The following is an 18,800-nucleotide window of genomic DNA, read 5'->3' as shown; positions in this document are numbered from 1 at the left end:
TTTGAGCCGCCAAGGGGGGGGGGGCACATGCACCCTGCGCACCTCCCTGTGTTTGTGGCTGCTGTGGATTTTGAGGAATGAACTCTGAACTGGCTATCAATAAAGGCTTTTAAAAGGTTGTGTTTTTCTGTTGATTTACCATCATATCTGGGTGCATCTACTCTAACTGCCTAAATCTTTCTGATAGACAGAATCTGTAATATTGTTGTATCGAGGTTAAAATTATGCTCCGGAGAACAGATTTTTATCATAAGGTAAAGTTTACTTATTATCCCGAGGGGGGTGGGGGGCGTGAGGATTTTGAAAAAATTAAGGGATAAAATTAGTTGGCTCCCCTTCAGAAGGAACAAAGTTTTCCATGCCTTCCCCATATCCCCCCTTCAGAAAACTGAAGAAAGGAGCAAAGGAAGGAACGAAAACAACAATGTCAAAGGGACGCGAGCAAAAGATTAACTGCAATCTAGTCAGAAAGTGGAGGGGAAAGAATTCGCTGAAAATTCTAATTCAGAAAAAGTGAAGCCACTCAATTTATCAAAGATGCAACTAAATCCAGGTTGTCAACCTGATAAAGGTTGATGCTATATATGGCGCAAAGGAAGCAAAGAGGCTTTTCATTTTTCTCCTTGGGAGAAAAGCGAAGCATGGGAAAGAAAAGAAAGAAAGAGAGGAAGACAGCAAATCTGACATTAGTGAGGGTGTTGATGAGGAAGAATGAGTGCTTAAATCATCAGACTGTTATGTTGATAATTTTATATGGGACATACGCACTTTATAAATATCATATAGCGAAAACCATGAAAAAAAAATTTATATAGGGTGTATACAGGTTTGCATTGCATAGATAAAACGTGGCTTAATATGTATCCTGGACTTCTAGATTGTGCATGCCAAATATTAAACTGATCCCAAACCAAGACTTGTTGGATCAAGGAGCCTGATTTGACACTTGGTCAAATTATAAAGATGAGACAACACCCAAAGAAATCAGTTACCCAACCTTTTTTTAAATCCATATACTTTCAACACCCCCACTTTAGCCCTCGGAAATTTCTCAAGCCCCCCCCCCCCCTCTCTGGACTCTGGATAATAAATGAACTTTCCCTAAAATCGAGAATATCGTTGTCTTCAAAATTATAAAATCGAGGTAGTTTCTTATACATTTCACTGTATTTACGCCAGGAGAAAGAAACAACATCTAAAATCAAGGTTATCGTAAAATCCAGTATCGTAATATCTAGGTTCCACTGTCTTCATGTAGGGTACAAATATCTTACAGTTGCGCCAATTTTTTTTCAATACAATGCACAAGGGTACAAATGCATGCACACATACTAAGATCTCTGCGGTCTGATAAGAAGATATGAGTCAAGGGGGGAAAGTAATGGTTTAAACTATGCTCTTTGGATAGGGCTGTCAGTGTCAGTAAATATATCTCACTGTACATGAAACAGTATAAAACACGGTTAGGGGATAAGTACTGAAATACGTAACTTAAGCTTAATATCGTATAAACTCGAAAAAGACACGACAGATTTTAGACAACAACCAACATACTGCTCCCAATAACATGAAAAAGCCATTCAGAAACATAATAACAATAACATGAAAAAGCCATGCAGTTAAGAAAGTAAGCATGGAGGGCCAAAATAATAATCGGCTTTTCTAAGGAATTGCTTTACAAAACAGATAGGCCCGCCTGAAATAATCTCGAATCACGGGAAACGGCATACGATTTGATTTTGACACGGACGTGAAATTATGAAGGGCAAAACAAAATTTAAAAATGTTCTAAATCAACTCACCCTTATTGGTTCCTCACAGACCATAATCCATTAACTAAGAAGAATCCCGTAGGTAACTATAATAAAAAAAATCGTTTTTGGCAAGAAACTAATTCTTCGATTTTTTGAAACCGAACTCAAATTCGGGCGCCAACAACTCAAGGCGCATACTCCGCGATAATTCCGCTGACCATAATGTTCGCAAGCTAGAAGTTCTTTTAAAACTTTTCAACAAAGTTTTGTTAAAAAAGATTCAGATCTCTATTTTTTTCTGTATAGCTTTACTATGTACGGATAAACAGGCGCAATAAAAATTTATTTAATCTATTTCAGCTCTATTTTAAAAATTCGGACCTTACTCGTTGCTTTTCCGTCACATGGTCGTGCATACTCGGGTTTGTTCGCCAAGCTGTAGCGAGCCAAGTTCAAGTGCAAACTTCACAAAGAGATCCACAAAAAGCGTTGATATCCTTAGTGATTTGCTAGCATTACCTGATTACTGCAGTGGTCCTGTTATGCTGTCACCAGAGGAGTCATGACAGTATTGAAATGACCAATCTTATCGAGAAACTCAGAAAAAATATCGAGATTACCAAGGTTGAAGACATTCCGTAAGTATACTTGCATAAAAGATTGTTGTTGTTTTGTCCCAAGGGGCCATCAAGCCATCAAGCACGCTTCTGTGAATACTCGAGGGTGCATGGAAACCTGCTAAATTCCTGGTTAACAGCGCATTTTTATTCGATACGTCGAGGGAATAAGCATTAAATGTAGGGATGGAAGATTATTAGACTATTGTTGTTTGGGACAATAATGTGATTCCCTTCCCAGCCTTATTTTATACTTACCTTCGGGGGGACTCCCATAAAGTCAGACGGGGGTGATCCTCGGCAAAATCATTTATAACCCTTAAAGCCTCGATCAAATGGAAATGGGAGTTGATGAGAGATCCAACTCTTATGACTGTTTGACAGGTCACTCACACTCTTTTCGACTCTCATTCACTTTGAACATGTTAATGTAACATGAGAGTTGTCACCGTTTGCATGAATGAGAGCTGATGATAGTATTTTGGTCAGCAGTTTTTTATCAAGGCTTAGCGCTTTAGGTGTGGTCAACAGCGATTCTTATCCTTTAAAGATAATGATAATCACCCCCGTCCACCCTTCCCCCCAACTCCCGCTCTGTTTTCAAGAAGACTCCTTCCCATTATTTAAAAATTTTTGCATCTTCCAATAGCATCATAACCCCCTTTTAAGCTCACTTTTGCTTTTCGCCGCAATTTGGTGATGACTTTTGCCTTCAAAGTTGGTATCATCCAAGCTTGACAAGAAATGCGTCTGAAGTGTTGTTGATGACAAATGGTGTTGAAGGAAACTACTTGCTTAGGTCAAGCCAGACGCATGACATGTATACTGTGTCTGCAAGGTGAGAGTAGAACAAGTAGTTATGCTTCCCCCTCATGGCCTCCTGGATGCTTTCCATTAACTGACGAGTCCATTTTAGTCAAGACCACTAATTTATGGCTAGTTTATTTGCCATGTCATGTTTAAAGATATGTTTAATAAGTATGTGTTAGATAAATAGGTAGTTAATGTTTAGCTAAATATTATATGTAAAGCCTGTGTATACGGTACGCTTCCTTTTATTCGGCATCTATGCTGGAGGCTCAGATTTAACAAGCAGCAATTAACCGGCCACACCCACCCTTGTTTAGGCAGTGTGTGATTGAGATCAGTTTACATTTTTAAATAAATTGTAAATATTCAGAACTTAGGGAGTGTTCATTAAATACACAGAGGGGGGAGGGAAGATATTTGGGGGTGGCTCCGAAAATTTTTAACCACCAAAAGGGGGGGCTCCGAAAAAAAATGGTTCTCTATAGGGGGGGGCTTTAATATTTTACTGATATGATCTAGTTTGTTGCAAAAATACAGATTAAGTAAGCCTATTGACAAATGTATTCAATACTTCTTTATAACTGTCTTTATAAACCATAATATAGAGACTTCCAGTAAATAACAGTTGGATTTACCGATACAGTTTATTATCAGAAAAACAGGAACAAATTGAAATAAACTTGGTAATAAATAAACAGTGGTGGAGCATGCAAATCCCCAAAACAATATGCCCACAATTTTTTTTTACATTGGACCTTATCCATTTTTTACAGAAAAAATATTCTTAACAAAAACAAATATATACATTAAATGCATATTCCTTCACAGATGTCCTTAGAGACAGACCATTTGACTTTTGAGGGGGGGGGGGGGATGAGTTCGATGCCTTTCTGACTGAGAGCACATCCATGAGCCTTTGAGCTTCATCTTCATCATCAAATACACCAACCTCGATTAGATACTTGATCGTCTTTAGGAAAAACCTTGGTAGCAGTTTAGCTTTCCCGAGTCTACGGGTGCTGACCTTTTCTTCAGCCTCTCCTGACATGACGCGATTCGTAAAATCTGTGTTATAGAGTTTGGAAACAAGTTTATTCGCAAGCTTCATGGCAGCATTTTTCCTTCTTCTGACTTTCTTCTTTCTTTGCTCCTTTTTTCTTTTGGCCACTCTCTTCTCTTCTTCAATTGCAACTCTGTAGCGGTTGAATCTAGCACTTATTTGTTTGTGTTGAATAAATTGCAGAATGAATTGAAATAAGATTTTTTTCAGTGACATGTATTGATTGCATGTGTTCATCTATAAACTTAATCTCACTAGCAACCCAAGATTTTGGGGTGTGGTTCACATCATACAAAGGGGGAGGGGCTTGAAAATTTGGGGGTTCTGAAAGGGGGAGCACTGAATTTTTTTACAATGAAAGGGGGGGGGGGCAGAAAATATAAAGGTGTCTTGAGTAAAAATCTTCCCTCTCCCCCCTCGATGTATTTAATGAACACTCCCTTATTATGATAATTATTGTTAAAACCATGTATTAGAGATTTGATATATACTGCCAATCGTACCAATCTGCCCTCATCATTAGACTGAGGTTGTGAACATTTACAGTACTTATAGCACCTTTAATTCTTGGAACTGTCTTTTTCCATTTGCAACGACATAGTTTTTTTTAAAATATGTGTGTATTTTTTTTTATTTTATTTTACTAGGAGCATGGATTCAGTTAAGCACTTCCCCCTAATACCGGATGGTAAAGGGGGATACAAGTTTGGAATAGGGGACTTTGCTAATATTGCAGAGCTGATGGAGCACTTTAGAAACATCCCTGTCCTTGGTGGGGAGTGCGGTAAGTGTTTTTCCAATGGTGCAACAGTATTTCAGTAAAAAGAAACATTTACAAATGAAATAAAATCTTGAATCTTTATATCAGGTCCTCCCGTAACCCTGAGGTTCCCATACTTTAACAAGATAGCCGAGCCTTCCTTCTACACAGATGTCACCCTTCATGCAGTTCATGGAACTTCATTTGGGGGTGCTCAAAATTGCAACAATGATTGGGAAAATACACTTTCTGTGAGTCAATATTAAGGCAGCAGATAAATCATATAACATCCTTTTTGAATATATTCAGTGTAACCTTCACAGAAGCTGAGTTGTGAATTTTTGTGTTTAGGTTGCATCAAAAGAGGGATTCCTTACAAAACAAGGAGCACTTCATAAAGTATTATTTATTATTATATACTGTTATCCGCTGCAATTAATTTGATCAATTTTAACAAAAGCTAACTTTTTGTTACTGCAGAACTGGAAGCGTAGATGGTTTGTCACTAAAAAACACATGATGTTTTACTTCAATCAAAGAGGGGTAAGTGAACAAATGCAAGTTTACTCGACAGGGCTTCTGGAATTACGCGCTTGTGCGGAAGCGCGTAATTTGGCTTTTTCCGAGTAATCCACAAGTTTCCGCGTAATCCCGCGTAATTTGGCTATATTTTGGAAGACAAAACATTTAATTGCACAGCTGATGTGTTCTTTTAGGGTTGTTACCTCTATTTCTCGTGAAAAAAGAGAGATATTCTTCGTAAGAGTGCAATATTTCGAACTGAATTTCCGAAAACAAATAAAATGACTAGGCGTTCTTTGCTAAACCGCGAAGGCCTAGGACTAATATTAAAATACTTTTTTTAATTGGCTGGTGGCTAGGAGCCAATGAAAACTCGCCTAAGATATTTTCACGCAAAAAATTAACCTTTTCAACTTATTTCGTGTTTTCCTTCGGTACAAAATGTTGTTTGGGCGTAACAGTTGATATTCCGTGTAATTTAGCGCGTAATTCAGTAAAGAATGCCGCAAAATTTTGATTTTTAAAGAAAAATGTATTGCAAAATCCCGCGTAATTTAGCGCGTAATGATTGATTTTCCGCGTAATTTAGCCAAGAATCCCGCGTAATTTTGAGTTTTTTTCCGCGTAATTCCAAAAGCCCTGACCCGAATGACCAGTGGTTTTAGCAGAGAGAAGACAAAGGAAGTGAGCCCCCCACTAAAAAAAACATAGCAGCTAGGTCACTGCCCCCCCCCCCCCCAAAAAAAAAAATAATAATATAAAAATAAAATGATCAAATGACTGACACTACTTGCAGCTTCTACACCATCCAAAAATAACATATTTCTGTAAATGTAGGGAAATTGATAGTTTCTGGTGGCATTCAGCTTTGTTTTATTTTGTCTTTATAATAACAGGAATTGTTAACCTTGCTTTTATTTGTTTGTGTCTCAAGGATGTAATGTATAAATAACTTTAGCTTGCATGACTGATATTACATGTTGTGTTCCCAGGACACAAAGCCTTTGAAAGAACTGGATTTGAGACTTGCATTTGAGGTTGAAGCTGACAACAATTGTGAGAAACCTAATGCCTTCCGGTAAGATGGCAGATTATTCAAGAGATACCGGCATTGTTGTCCACATCCTGCTGTGCAGGGGAGGGTACAAGAGGAGTTAATTAGGGGTTTTTTCACTCACCTTTTTGGGTAAAAAAGGTCATGTCCTTACTGTAAATAACAAATAAAGTATCAGCATTTTTTCTGGACCCTCTAATCCGTCTCCTTTATAAAATTCTGAATTCACTTCTGTCGTGGCATTTTTAGTAGCATGTCTCAAATTGAGACTTTTTTTATCATGATGGACAATGTATTAGGAATCGTGTAAAGCAAATCGTATAATCTACACACAATTAGTGAGTATTTAATAAAGCGTGGATAGTGTATTTATCTCTAATCAGACTTACAGCCGCTTACCCAGGATTGACTAAGGGGGGTGGGGGGGGGAAAGGTTTTTGTGCACAGTCTATAGGTATCATTTTAAAAAACATGGTATTTGAAGATTAAGAAATGACCAACCTTTTGGCTGCCTAGGGAGGAGTTCAGTTTGTACTTCATAGTTTTGTTCCTTACAGCAAATTATAAAATCCTTGTTCCTTCTAAGACCATTCCCAGCATATTCCTTGATAATTTGCAAATTCACTTAATAATATTAATAAATATAAATAATTCATTTAATAATATATGATATAATAATATTTTGCTACCTGTACCATATATTTTTCAGAGTGTGTTTTCCAGAAAGAACATATTATATATATGCAGACAGCAAAAAGGACATGGAGGACTGGGTGTCTCTCTTGAAGTGGAAGCTGGTAAATATCTAAATCACATTTTAAAAAAAACGAAAATTAGTTGAACTGCCAGGTCTTAAATTGGGAGGCTCCTCTGAAATTTGTGAATCTATTTTCAAAATTGAGAGTCCTGTCAAGGGTTATCTAGTTTCACCTGTCTAAAAACACCTGTGAGGGAGGGTATCCAATAAATGGTGCTTTGAAAATTCAAAAAAATGCTTGCAACGCTTTTACAAATGCTCCGAAAAAGTCAGACAATCTTGCTCAAATGCTTGTTTTCAAAAATAAGACAAATGCTCTGAGAATGCTCATCAAACTTCTTGTCTTGTAAATAATTCGGAAATATGTTTCACCAAATAATCCCAGTTGCTTGATGCCTGGCAAATATTCTTTTTTTTTCTGAAAGTTTGCTGCTCATTGAATGCTTGGGGTTGAAAATAAAAATATGCTACTGTACTCCCAGATCTGGAAAGTTAGCGGGGATGCATACTTAAAAAATAATTGTCCATTTAATCTTATTATTGTATTACATTGCATTATTGCATTGCATTACATTTGACCAACATTATTTTATAGACAAGCGTAATTCTATTAACACAACCTTTTTTTACAGCATTTGATCATTGAGATGTTTTAACTGTCCATTATTCCAAGATAGAGGACCAATCAGAGCGTGCATTCTTAAGAAGGTCCTGCCATGTATATAGTAATATATATTATAGTAATTTTATAGTCATTTTGTTCTTATTGAATTTTCATTTTTTTTAGAAAAACATGAAGCGAAAATCACACAGCTGTGAGTATACAAATATTCAGTCACTGGGTCTACACAGGGTGTCACTGACACTTTCACTGGGTCTACACAGGGTGTCACTGCCACTTTCACTGGGTCTACACAGGGTGTCACTGCCACTTTCACTGGGTCTACACAGGGTGTCACTGCCACTTTTACTGGGTCTACACAGGGTGTCACTGCCACTTTCACTGGGTCTACACAGGGTGTCACTGCCACTTTCACTGGGTCTACACAGGGTGTCACTGACACTTTCACTGGGTCTACATAGGGTGTCACTGCCACTTTCACTGGGTCTACACAGGGTGTCACTGACACTTTCACTGGGTCTACATGGGTGTCACTGCCACTTTCACTGGGTCTACACAGGGTGTCACTGACACTTTCACTGGGTCTACATAGGGTGTCACTGCCACTTTCACTGGGTCTACACAGGGTGTCACTGACACTTTCACTGGGTCTACACAGGGTGTCACTGCCACTTTTACTGGGTCTACACAGGGTGTCACTGACACTTTTACTGGGTCTACATAGGGTGTCACTGGGTCTACACAGGGTGTCACTGGGTCTACACAGGGTGTCACTGACACTTCACTGGGTCTACATGGGTGTCACTGACACTTTTACTGGGTCTACACAGGGTGTCACTGCCACTTTCACTGGGTCTACACAGGGTGTCACTGCCACTTTCACTGGGTCTACACAGGGTGTCACTGACACTTTTACTGGGTCTACACAGGGTGTCACTGACACTTTTACTGGGTCTACACAGGGTGTCACTGCCACTTTCACTGGGTCTACACAGGGTGTCACTGACACTTTTACTGGGTCTACACAGGGTGTCACTGCCACTTTCACTGGGTCTACACAGGGTGTCACTGACACTTTCACTGGGTCTACATAGGGTGTCACTGACACTTTTACTGGGTCTACACAAGGTGTCACTGCCACTTCACTGGGTCTACACAGGGTGTCACTGACACTTTCACTGGGTCTACACAGGGTGTCACTGCCACTTTTACTGGGTCTACATAGGGTGTCACTGGGTCTACACAGGGTGTCACTGGGTCTACACAGGGTGTCACTGCCACTTCACTGGGTCTACACAGGGTGTCACTGACACTTTTACTGGGTCTACATAGGGTGTCACTGGGTCTACACAGGGTGTCACTGGGTCTACACAGGGTGTCACTGACACTTCACTGGGTCTACATGGGTGTCACTGACACTTTTACTGGGTCTACACAGGGTGTCACTGCCACTTTCACTGGGTCTACACAGGGTGTCACTGCCACTTTCACTGGGTCTACACAGGGTGTCACTGCCACTTTCACTGGGTCTACACAGGGTGTCACTGACACTTTTACTGGGTCTACACAGGGTGTCACTGCCACTTTCACTGGGTCTACACAGGGTATCACTGACACTTTTACTGGGTCTACACAGGGTGTCACTGCCACTTTCACTGGGTCTACACAGGGTGTCACTGCCACTTTCACTGGGTCTACATAGGGTGTCACTGCCACTTTCACTGGGTCTACATAGGGTGTCACTGACACTTTTACTGGGTCTACACAGGGTGTCACTGACACTTTCACTGGGTCTACACAGGGTGTCACTGCCACTTTCACTGGGTCTACACAGGGTGTCACTGCCACTTTCACTGGGTCTACACAGGGTGTCACTGCCACTTCACTGGGTCTACATGGGTGTCACTGCCACTTTCACTGGGTCTACACAGGGTGTCACTGCCACTTTCACTGGGTCTACACAGGGTGTCACTGACACTTTCACTGGGTCTACATAGGGTGTCACTGCCACTTTCACTGGGTCTACACAGGGTGTCACTGACACTTTCACTGGGTCTACACAGGGTGTCACTGCCACTTTTACTGGGTCTACACAGGGTGTCACTGACACTTTTACTGGGTCTACATAGGGTGTCACTGGGTCTACACAGGGTGTCACTGGGTCTACACAGGGTGTCACTGCCACTTTCACTGGGTCTACACAGGGTGTCACTGACACTTTCACTGGGTCTACACAGGGTGTCACTGACACTTTTACTGGGTCTACACAAGGTGTCACTGCCACTTCACTGGGTCTACACAGGGTGTCACTGCCACTTTCACTGGGTCTACACAGGGTGTCACTGCCACTTTCACTGGGTCTACACAGGGTGTCACTGCCACTTTCACTGGGTCTACACAGGGTGTCACTGCCACTTTCACTGGGTCTACATGGGTGTCACTGACACTTCACTGGGTCTACATAGGGTGTCACTGCCACTTTTACTGGGTCTACATAGGGTGTCACTGCCACTTTTACTGGGTCTACACAGGGTGTCACTGACACTTTTACTGGTTCTACACAGGGTGTCACTGCCACTTTCACTGGGTCTACACAGGGTGTCACTGCCACTTCACTGGGTCTACACAGGGTGTCACTGCCACTTTTACTGGGTCTACACAGGGTGTCACTGACACTTTTACTGGGTCTACATAGGGTGTCACTGGGTCTACACAGGGTGTCACTGGGTCTACACAGGGTGTCACTGACACTTCACTGGGTCTACATGGGTGTCACTGCCACTTTCACTGGGTCTACACAGGGTGTCACTGACACTTTCACTGGGTCTACATAGGGTGTCACTGCCACTTTCAAGGGATTTTTTATCGTTTAAAAGTTTCATTTTTATTGTTATCTTTTTGGGTTTTTTTCATTTTTTTCGTTTTTTTTTTGGAGGGATAAACTTTTTAGTTTTTTGGGGATTTTAAATTGAACCCAGCATTAGAATAATGACTTTCTGTAGAAAAGATGCAAAAAGTAAATACTATATACACTTTGTTTATTTTCAGTAACATTATGAGACAGCCATCAAGGCTACACACAGGACTACAAAACAAACAGGACTTATCCTATGTAGAGAAATAATATCATATCAAAAATTATTAGGAAGGATATTTTTATAAAAGTCTATACAGATTATATCAAACCTAGAAAAACAAATGACAACCCAATGATAGCATTAGCATATTTTATTCAAAAGTAGTTTTTTTCCTATCAAAATGGATTAATTTAACTATTATTAAATTGAATACTTACCAGCTCACACAGTATTTTAATGCAATGTAGATTGAGAGTATTTTTTTATATTCACATATAAAATGATTCTATTCATAAATGTTATTTTTTATTTTAATTACAAATAAATAATTAAATACATCATCAGATAGTATTATTAGCATAAGGATGTACCTCAAATGGCAAAGGCATTGCAATACAGTGGAACCTAGATTTTATAATATGCCTCGGGAGAAAGAAAATGTATCGTTAAATGGAGGTATCGTTGCAACGAGGTCCTAGAGTTTACGATATCAAGGAAAATCCATTGAAAATATCATTATAGCAAGGTCGGTTTAATTATTAATTTTTACTAAACAATAATATTGTTACTTTACTCTGTGTAAGACTGTACAGTTATTTTCTGTAAGACTGTAAATCTGCCTTTAATAAGATCTGTCAAGTCAAAAAATCGTTAACTGTACTGTATGTGTGTGGTGAGTTTTTCTCTCTTTGTTGATAGACATCAGTAAAATCGTTGTATTGAGGTCAAAATTACGCTTGGGATTTGTATGTAACAGATTTGTATCATAAAATTGAGAATACTGTTGTATCCAGTATCGTTAGATTGAGGTAATTTCTTATACATTTCACTGTATTTCCACCGGTAGAAAGGAATAATGCCATCATAAAATCAAGGTTATCGTAGACTCCAGGTTCCACTGTAACACATTATGTTGATGACTAGTTAGGAGGCAATATTTTGAGGGGGTGAAAGTATTGCCCTCAATATTTTTGTATAAAAATATTAGCAGATACTCTGCAAAACTTAGCTGATGTGTGTATTCCGGTAAGGAACATAACCAGAAGAGAACCTTTTCCTGTTTACAAGGTTGCTTGACTTTCTGATGTTGATACTTGCCAACCTTAAAAGCACAAAAACCGGGAGATTGTGCTTCAAATACAAAAACTGTATACAAATTTATCGGGGAATTTTCCTGGGAGATTACAGTAAATGTATAGGAAGTTTCGACTTTTTTGCCAGAAGATGAAAGCTAAAAAACGGGAGTCTTCCGTGAAAACTGGGAGAGTTGGCAGGTATGGATGTTCTAGACACCTTTATTGCAACTCCTGATCTTACGTTCCTTACATAGTTCAGATCATGTACAAAAAGTCAATGCAAAAGATGCACATTAAAATTCTATAGAAAAATTTAAAAACATTCATCTATTATTTCCTTCAAGGGCTATCTCGCTGAAAAGTTTGATCAAACTTTCAATTCCTAAAAGGTATCCCCTATCGGGGCCTGTTGTATTTTGCCTTTTGGTTCCTTGGTGAAAGGAGCGTCCAAAATCAATCATGCGAATATCAACCTTAAACTCATTAGAATAACTATCATTTAGTGCTGTACTTCCATTCAGACCACCATTTTGAACAGTGCTGTCATAAATGAGCAACAAGGAGCTTGAATAGAACCGTGATCCATCCAGTGAATCAATAGACCTATAAAGTAGCTGAAGTTTCTCTATGAAGAAAGGAAGCAGCTCTTTCCTTACTCTATGCCCATCATGAACAAACTGTAAAAGCTCTTCTTTAAATCCTTCTTTGGTCAGGTCGAACCCATAGTACTTGTTGCGGTATGTGTACTTCTGGAGAGCAGGTTTATACACCTTCAGGGGATAGATTAATATTAATTCAGGAAAAACATAAATGAAATGAAAAAATTATTACCTACTCGACACCCAGCCCACAAACCCTTACAAACCTTGGTCTTTGTAGAAGAGGGGGTGCATTGAGAGGGGTGGTCTTGGTAGAAGGTGCTGAAAATTGGGGCTGAGATTTTGGAAGAAGATGGTAAAAATTGGGGTGTGGTCTTGGTAGGAGAAGGGGGACACAAAGATGCAGGAAATGCCATCGGCAGAACAGGGGACATTGGGGGAGTGGGCTTGGTAGAACAGGGGACATTGGGGAAGTGGGCTTGGTAGAACAGGGGACATTTAGGGAGTGGGCTTGGTAGAACAGGGGACATTGGGGGAGTGGCCTTGGTAGAACAGGGGACATTGGGGGAGTGGGCTTGGTAGAACAGGGGATATTGGGGGAGTGGGCTTGGTAGAACAGGGGACATTGGGGGAGTGGGCTTGGCAGAACAGGGGGACATTGGGGGAGTGGGCTTGGTAGAACAGGGGATATTGGGGGAGTGGGCTTGGTAGAACAGGGGACATTGGGGGAGTGGGCTTGGTAGAACAGGGGACATTGGGGGAGTGGGCTTGGTAGAACAGGGGACATTGGGGGAGTGGGCTTGGTAGAACAGGGGACATTGGGGGAGTGGGCTTGGTAGAACAGGGGACATTGGGGGAGTGGGCTTGGTAGAACAGGGGACATTGGGGGAGTGGGCTTGGTAGAACAGGGGACATTGATGGAGTGGGCTTGGTAGAACAGGGGACATTGGGGGAGTGGGCTTGGTAGAACAGGGGACATTGGGGGAGTAGGCTTGGTAGAACAGGGGACATTGGGGGAGTGGGCTTGGTAGATCAGGGGACATTGGGGGAGTGGGCTTGGTAGATCAGGGGACATTGGGGGAGTGGGCTTGGTAGATCAGGGGACATTGGGGGAGTGGGCTTGGTAGAACAGGGGACATTGGGGGAGTGGGCTTGGTAGAACAGGGGACATTGGGGGAGTGGGCTTGGTAGAACAGGGGACATTGGGGGAGTAGGCTTGGTAGAACAGGGGACATTGGGGGAGTGGGCTTGGTAGATCAGGGGACATTGGGGGAGTGGGCTTGGTAGATCAGGGGACATTGGGGGAGTGGGCTTGGTAGATCAGGGGACATTGGGGGAGTGGGCTTGGTAGAACAGGGGACATTGGGGGAGTGGGCTTGGTAGAACAGGGGACATTGGGGGAGTGGGCTTGGTAGAACAGGGGACATTGGGGAAGTGGGCTTGGTAGAACAGGGGACATTGGGGGAGTGGGCTTGGTAGAACAGGGGACATTGGGGGAGTGGGCTTGGTAGAACAGGGGACATTGGGGGAGTGGGCTTGGTAGAACAGGGGACATTGGGGGAGTGGGCTTGGTAGAACAGGGGACATTGGGGGAGTGGGCTTGGTAGAACAGGGGACATTGGGGGAGTGGGCTTGGTAGAACAGGGGACATTGGGGGAGTGGGCTTGGTAGAACAGGGGACATTGGGGGTGTGGGCTTGGTAGAACAGGGGACATTGGGGGAGTAGGCTTGTCAGAACAGGGGACATTGGGGGAGTGGGTTTGGTAGAACAGGGGACATTGGGGGAGTGGCCTTGGTAGAACAGGGGACATTGGGGGAGTAGGCTTGTCAGAACAGGGGACATTGGGGGAGTGGGCTTGGTAGAACAGGGGACATTGGGGGAGTGGGCTTGGTAGAACAGGGGACATTGGGGGAGTGGGCTTGGTAGAACAGGGGACATTGGGGGAGAGGGCTTGGTAGAACAGGGGACATTGGGGGAGTGGGCTTGGTAGAACAGGGGACATTGGGGGAGTGGGCTTGGTAGAACAGGGGACATTGGGGGAGTGGGCTTGGTAGAACAGGGGACATTGGGGGAGTGGGCTTGGTAGAACAGGGGACATTGGGGGAGTGGGCTTGGTAGAACAGGGGACATTGGGGGAGTGGGCTTGGTAGAACAGGGGACATTGGGGGAGTGGGCTTGTCAGAACAGGGGACATTGGGGGAGTGGGCTTGGTAGAACAGGGGACATTGGGGGAGTGGCCTTGGTAGAACAGGGGACATTGGGGGAGTGGGCTTGGTAGAACAGGGGACATTGGGGGAGTGGGCTTGGTAGAACAGGGGACATTGGGGGAGTGGCCTTGGTAGAACAGGGGACATTGGGGGAGTAGGCTTGTCAGAACAGGGGACATTGGGGGAGTGGGCTTGGTAGAACAGGGGACATTGGGGGAGTGGGCTTGGTAGAACAGGGGACATTGGGGGAGTGGGCTTGGTAGAACAGGGGACATTGGGGGTGTGGTCTTGGTAGAACAGGGGACATTGGGGGAGTGGGCTTGGTAGAACAGGGGACATTGGGGGAGTGGCCTTGGTAGAACAGGGGACATTGGGGGAGTGGGCTTGGTAGAACAGGGGACATTGGGGGAGTAGGCTTGGCAGAACAGGGGACATTGGGGGAGTGGGCTTGGTAGAACAGGGGACATTGATGGAGTGGGCTTGGTAGAACAGGGGACATTGGGGGAGTGGGCTTGGTAGAACAGGGGACATTGGGGGAGTGGGCTTGGTAGAACAGGGGACATTGGGGGAGTGGGCTTGGTAGAACAGGGGACATTGGGGGAGTGGTCTTGGTAGAACAGGGGACATTGGGGGAGTGGGCTTGGTAGAACAGGGGACATTGGGGGAGTGGGCTTGGTAGAACAGGGGACATTGGGGGAGTGGGCTTGGTAGAACAGGGGACATTGGGGGAGTGGGCTTGGTAGAACAGGGGACATTGGGGGAGTGGCCTTGGTAGAACAGGGGACATTGGGGGAGTGGGCATGGTAGAACAGGGGACATTTGGGGAGTGGGCTTGGTAGAACAGGGGACATTGGGGGAGTGGGCTTGGTAGAACAGGGGACATTGGGGGAGTGGGCTTGGTAGATGAGGGGACATTGGGGGAGTGGGCTTGGTAGAACAGGGGACATTGGGGGAGTGGGCTTGGTAGAACAGGGGACATTGGGGGAGTGGGCTTGGTAGAACAGGGGACATTGGGGGAGTAGGCTTGTCAGAACAGGGGACATTGGGGGAGTGGGCTTGGTAGAACAGGGGACATTTGGGGAGTGGGCTTGGTAGAACAGGGGACATTGGGGGAGTGGGCTTGGTAGAACAGGGGACATTGGGGGAGTGGGCTTGGTAGATGAGGGGACATTGGGGGAGTGGGCTTGGTAGATGAGGGGACATTGGGGGAGTGGGCTTGGTAGAACAGGGGACATTGGGGGAGTGGGCTTGGTAGATGAGGGGGATGTTTGGAGAGTATGATCTTGGTAGAAGATTCTCCAGAAGTTGATTATTTTCACTTCATCTGGTTAGCCAATTATTTCTCACCTGCATGCCAGCTATCCTCACTCCTAGGGATTTAGATGTCGATGCATCACATTTTGCTCTTTGTCGCTCTTGTTTCTCCTCATCAGAGTAATCACTATGGCCTTCATTACCCATTTTCAGGTCCATAATGGATGGGTGTGCAATGTCTCTTGCTATATTTTCCATAAGTATAAATTCTAAAAAAGAAAATATAAAACAAATAATTTTAAAAGGCAAATTGTCATAAGGTTTAGCTTGTCTAGCACAGGACAAGAAAAGAGAAGTGAAGTGAAAGAGAGGTGTACATGTTTTGAGGAAAAGAAACAAGAAAGAGAGCTTTTTAAGACAATTATTTAACTTTTACCCAAACTTAAGACCTTTTTAGGCCTTAAAAATGTGAAATACAATTTTGTGACATTTTAAGACTTTTTAGGAACCTGCAGGAACCCTTGGGTCATGTTCTGTTTGCAGGATTGTTATTTTGACTAAAATAATTGTAACTTACAATTATTATAAGGGTGCATAGCCAGGATTTCCAAAGAAGGTGCCTGCCTAAATACATATATAACATAGAGTCGTTACTTGGAAAAGGTTGCTTTACCTTGTAGCTTGTTCTCAGCTTGCCAGGACTCATGGAGCCTTTGAAGGTGCAAGTACTGGCAGTGAAATGTCCAGGGATTTACAGTTGTAGCTGGTGTTTCTGGAACCAAAACAAATAGATCACACTATTTTCCAAAATAGTCAGGGCATAAAAACACATATAGCTGAATTAAGGTCATATCTTACAAAATTTATGAGGTTGGCTAAATGGAGCGCGTCAGGAACAAATAAACAAAAGATCTTTTTAAAATACTTACCCATAGTCAAGGGGCCCTTTGCATGAATATTCGCTATGTCTTCATCGCTTTCATGCTCACTTATAAATCGTACTGTTTTCATAAAACTATTGTTACTATTCAAATCTGGTAAATTCACAGAACTATTCTTGGGGTATGCTACAAGTTGAATTTGACCATCCTCGCGTGTATGGCACCCGACATGAATAACCCCTGGAAATAAAATAAAAGATTAAAGATGCTAACGAGGGCATAACATCGTAATATTTGGTACAGAAGGGCGATTTGATGCAAACATAAAAACTAGATAAATAATAACGAAATATCATATGAAAAAACAATCTGACAGTGAAAAAAGTGCGCAAAAGACTTTTTCAAATGTTGCAAGACATAGTATAATATAAACAACTCAACAACTAAATACTCGATTCGCATGGTTGGACACTGAACAAGGAAGGTCAGACGGCCACTTTATCGAGCACATTTGTTAAACTAATTTCAAATCTTATCTCACTCTGAGAAAGGAACAATTCAGATTTAGATATCGCTTTTCGACGTACAGATTCGATATCGCCGTAACAGCAACTTGAAATTCCTGATCCGATAGCGCGGGTTGCGTAAACTCTCTGGTATGCTATGCAAAGTACTGCTCTTTCGGAAGTGCAAATTCAAGGGTTCAACACCAAGCTTACACAATCTTACATGTAAGGGCCCGTGAACACCACAAACACTGTAGGCTGTACTAAAATACTCGTATTTAGCGTCGATCGGGACTGAATTCGTCTTAGGGCTAGGGCCCACAAGTTGCCTCTTATCGTTATTCTAATCTGGGGGGATTCAGAGATGCGTGACTCTACAAGTAAATTGTTCAGACTGTAAATTACAGTGAAACTTTGACATCGACTATACACGAATTCGAATTTCTACTTTCAGATTGCCGCATTTATTCAAAGGCCCCAGCTGCGGAGAAACCTTTATTTTTCGATTCTCTGGCGCCCCCTATTAAGTTTGGCTTTAGAATGCACAATAGAAATGTTTATATTAAAAAGGCTTAAAAAAGTCCATGCAACTGAGCGAGAATACATCAACAGAGAAAGATAGTATGATCAACTTACCTTTATACTTCGGAGTAAAAGACAGAAGTTGTGAGGGGAGATCTTCATAGAACTGTCTTTCTTGTGGAATCATCGGTTTGCAAAGCGTCGAGCGGTCGTAATTTAGAATCAACGATCGACCACCAACTTGATTATTGTACGGTTCCAGCACCCGAGATCCTGATTCGGTACTGTCTCCGCATTTCAGAGGGTCAGAGTCCAATACAGTCTCACTCTGCATTTGGACGAGATTTGGAATGATCTGTTGAAGCAATCCCTCTTTCGCTTTGAGGGCACAACATGCATGCGTGCCTGCAAGTGAGTTTGAGAAGATGGTAATCAAACACGTATTCGCAAAACTTGTAACTAATAACCAAGAAATTCGCCGGATTTCTGTACGATCAATTCCCTTTACGTGATGTTCTTTGGTTTCAATGTTCACGCTCGGCGATTTGAGGCAAAATTATCCCCCAGTCCTATGGCTTAAAACTATCACAACACAAAGTTTGTAAATGGCTGTGACTTCGATGGTGACGTCATTACGAAGGTTAGACCAAACGCGTAATGCGTGACACGGAGCGGGATATTTTTGTTGCTGTCATCAAGCAGAATGGTATTATTCTTAGCA

General features: G+C 42.5%; 3 protein-coding genes across 5 annotated transcripts in view; 1 reads left to right on the top strand and 2 right to left on the bottom strand.

Annotated features, from left to right (window-relative positions):
- Window positions 1-2,280, bottom strand: part of LOC5515805 (cell division cycle protein 27 homolog) — a 12,340-nt gene extending 10,060 nt beyond the window's left edge. Inside the window, exon 1 of one of the 2 annotated variants that reach the window (XM_048720872.1) lies at window positions 2,274-2,280. Coding sequence is in view for 1 of the 2 variants with exons in the window: in XM_032385536.2 (XP_032241427.1) it covers window positions 1,803-1,826 (24 nt within the window). In the remaining variant the exon portion in view is untranslated. Of the gene's footprint in view, window positions 1-1,802; window positions 1,959-2,273 lie in introns of those variants that run through there. The other variant, XM_032385536.2, reaches the window with a different exon arrangement.
- Window positions 2,061-12,429, top strand: LOC5515745 (dual adapter for phosphotyrosine and 3-phosphotyrosine and 3-phosphoinositide). 2 transcript variants are annotated; one of them, XR_004296977.2, is made up of 11 exons: window positions 2,061-2,392; window positions 3,090-3,209; window positions 4,889-5,025; window positions 5,110-5,252; window positions 5,353-5,400; window positions 5,482-5,544; window positions 6,516-6,601; window positions 7,287-7,374; window positions 7,967-8,042; window positions 8,122-8,149; window positions 11,005-12,429. XR_004296977.2 is itself a non-coding variant. In XM_032385541.2 (10 exons), exons 1-10 carry the CDS (start codon window positions 2,331-2,333, stop codon window positions 11,013-11,015), a joined length of 786 nt encoding a protein of 261 aa, XP_032241432.1. In that variant the 5' UTR covers window positions 2,069-2,330; the 3' UTR covers window positions 11,016-12,429. The 2 variants fall into 2 exon arrangements, 1 of the variants encoding a protein (XP_032241432.1); XM_032385541.2 differs by lacking the exon at window positions 7,967-8,042 and having other exon boundaries at window positions 2,069-2,392.
- Window positions 11,170-18,800, bottom strand: LOC116620029 (inositol hexakisphosphate kinase 3). The gene is made up of 5 exons (XM_032385539.2): window positions 18,194-18,800; window positions 17,100-17,291; window positions 16,844-16,942; window positions 16,264-16,439; window positions 11,170-12,879 (listed from the first exon to the last, which is right to left on the bottom strand). The coding sequence occupies exons 1-5, from the start codon at window positions 18,411-18,413 to the stop codon at window positions 12,433-12,435; spliced, it is 1,134 nt and encodes a 377-aa protein (XP_032241430.2). The 5' UTR covers window positions 18,414-18,800; the 3' UTR covers window positions 11,170-12,432.

The sequence above is a fragment of the Nematostella vectensis genome, chromosome 2, assembly GCF_932526225.1.
Source record: "Nematostella vectensis chromosome 2, jaNemVect1.1, whole genome shotgun sequence".
Classification (NCBI taxonomy): domain Eukaryota; kingdom Metazoa; phylum Cnidaria; class Anthozoa; order Actiniaria; family Edwardsiidae; genus Nematostella; species Nematostella vectensis.
Note: the sequence above shows the minus strand (reverse complement) of the source record. Positions and strands in the feature narration are given on the sequence as shown.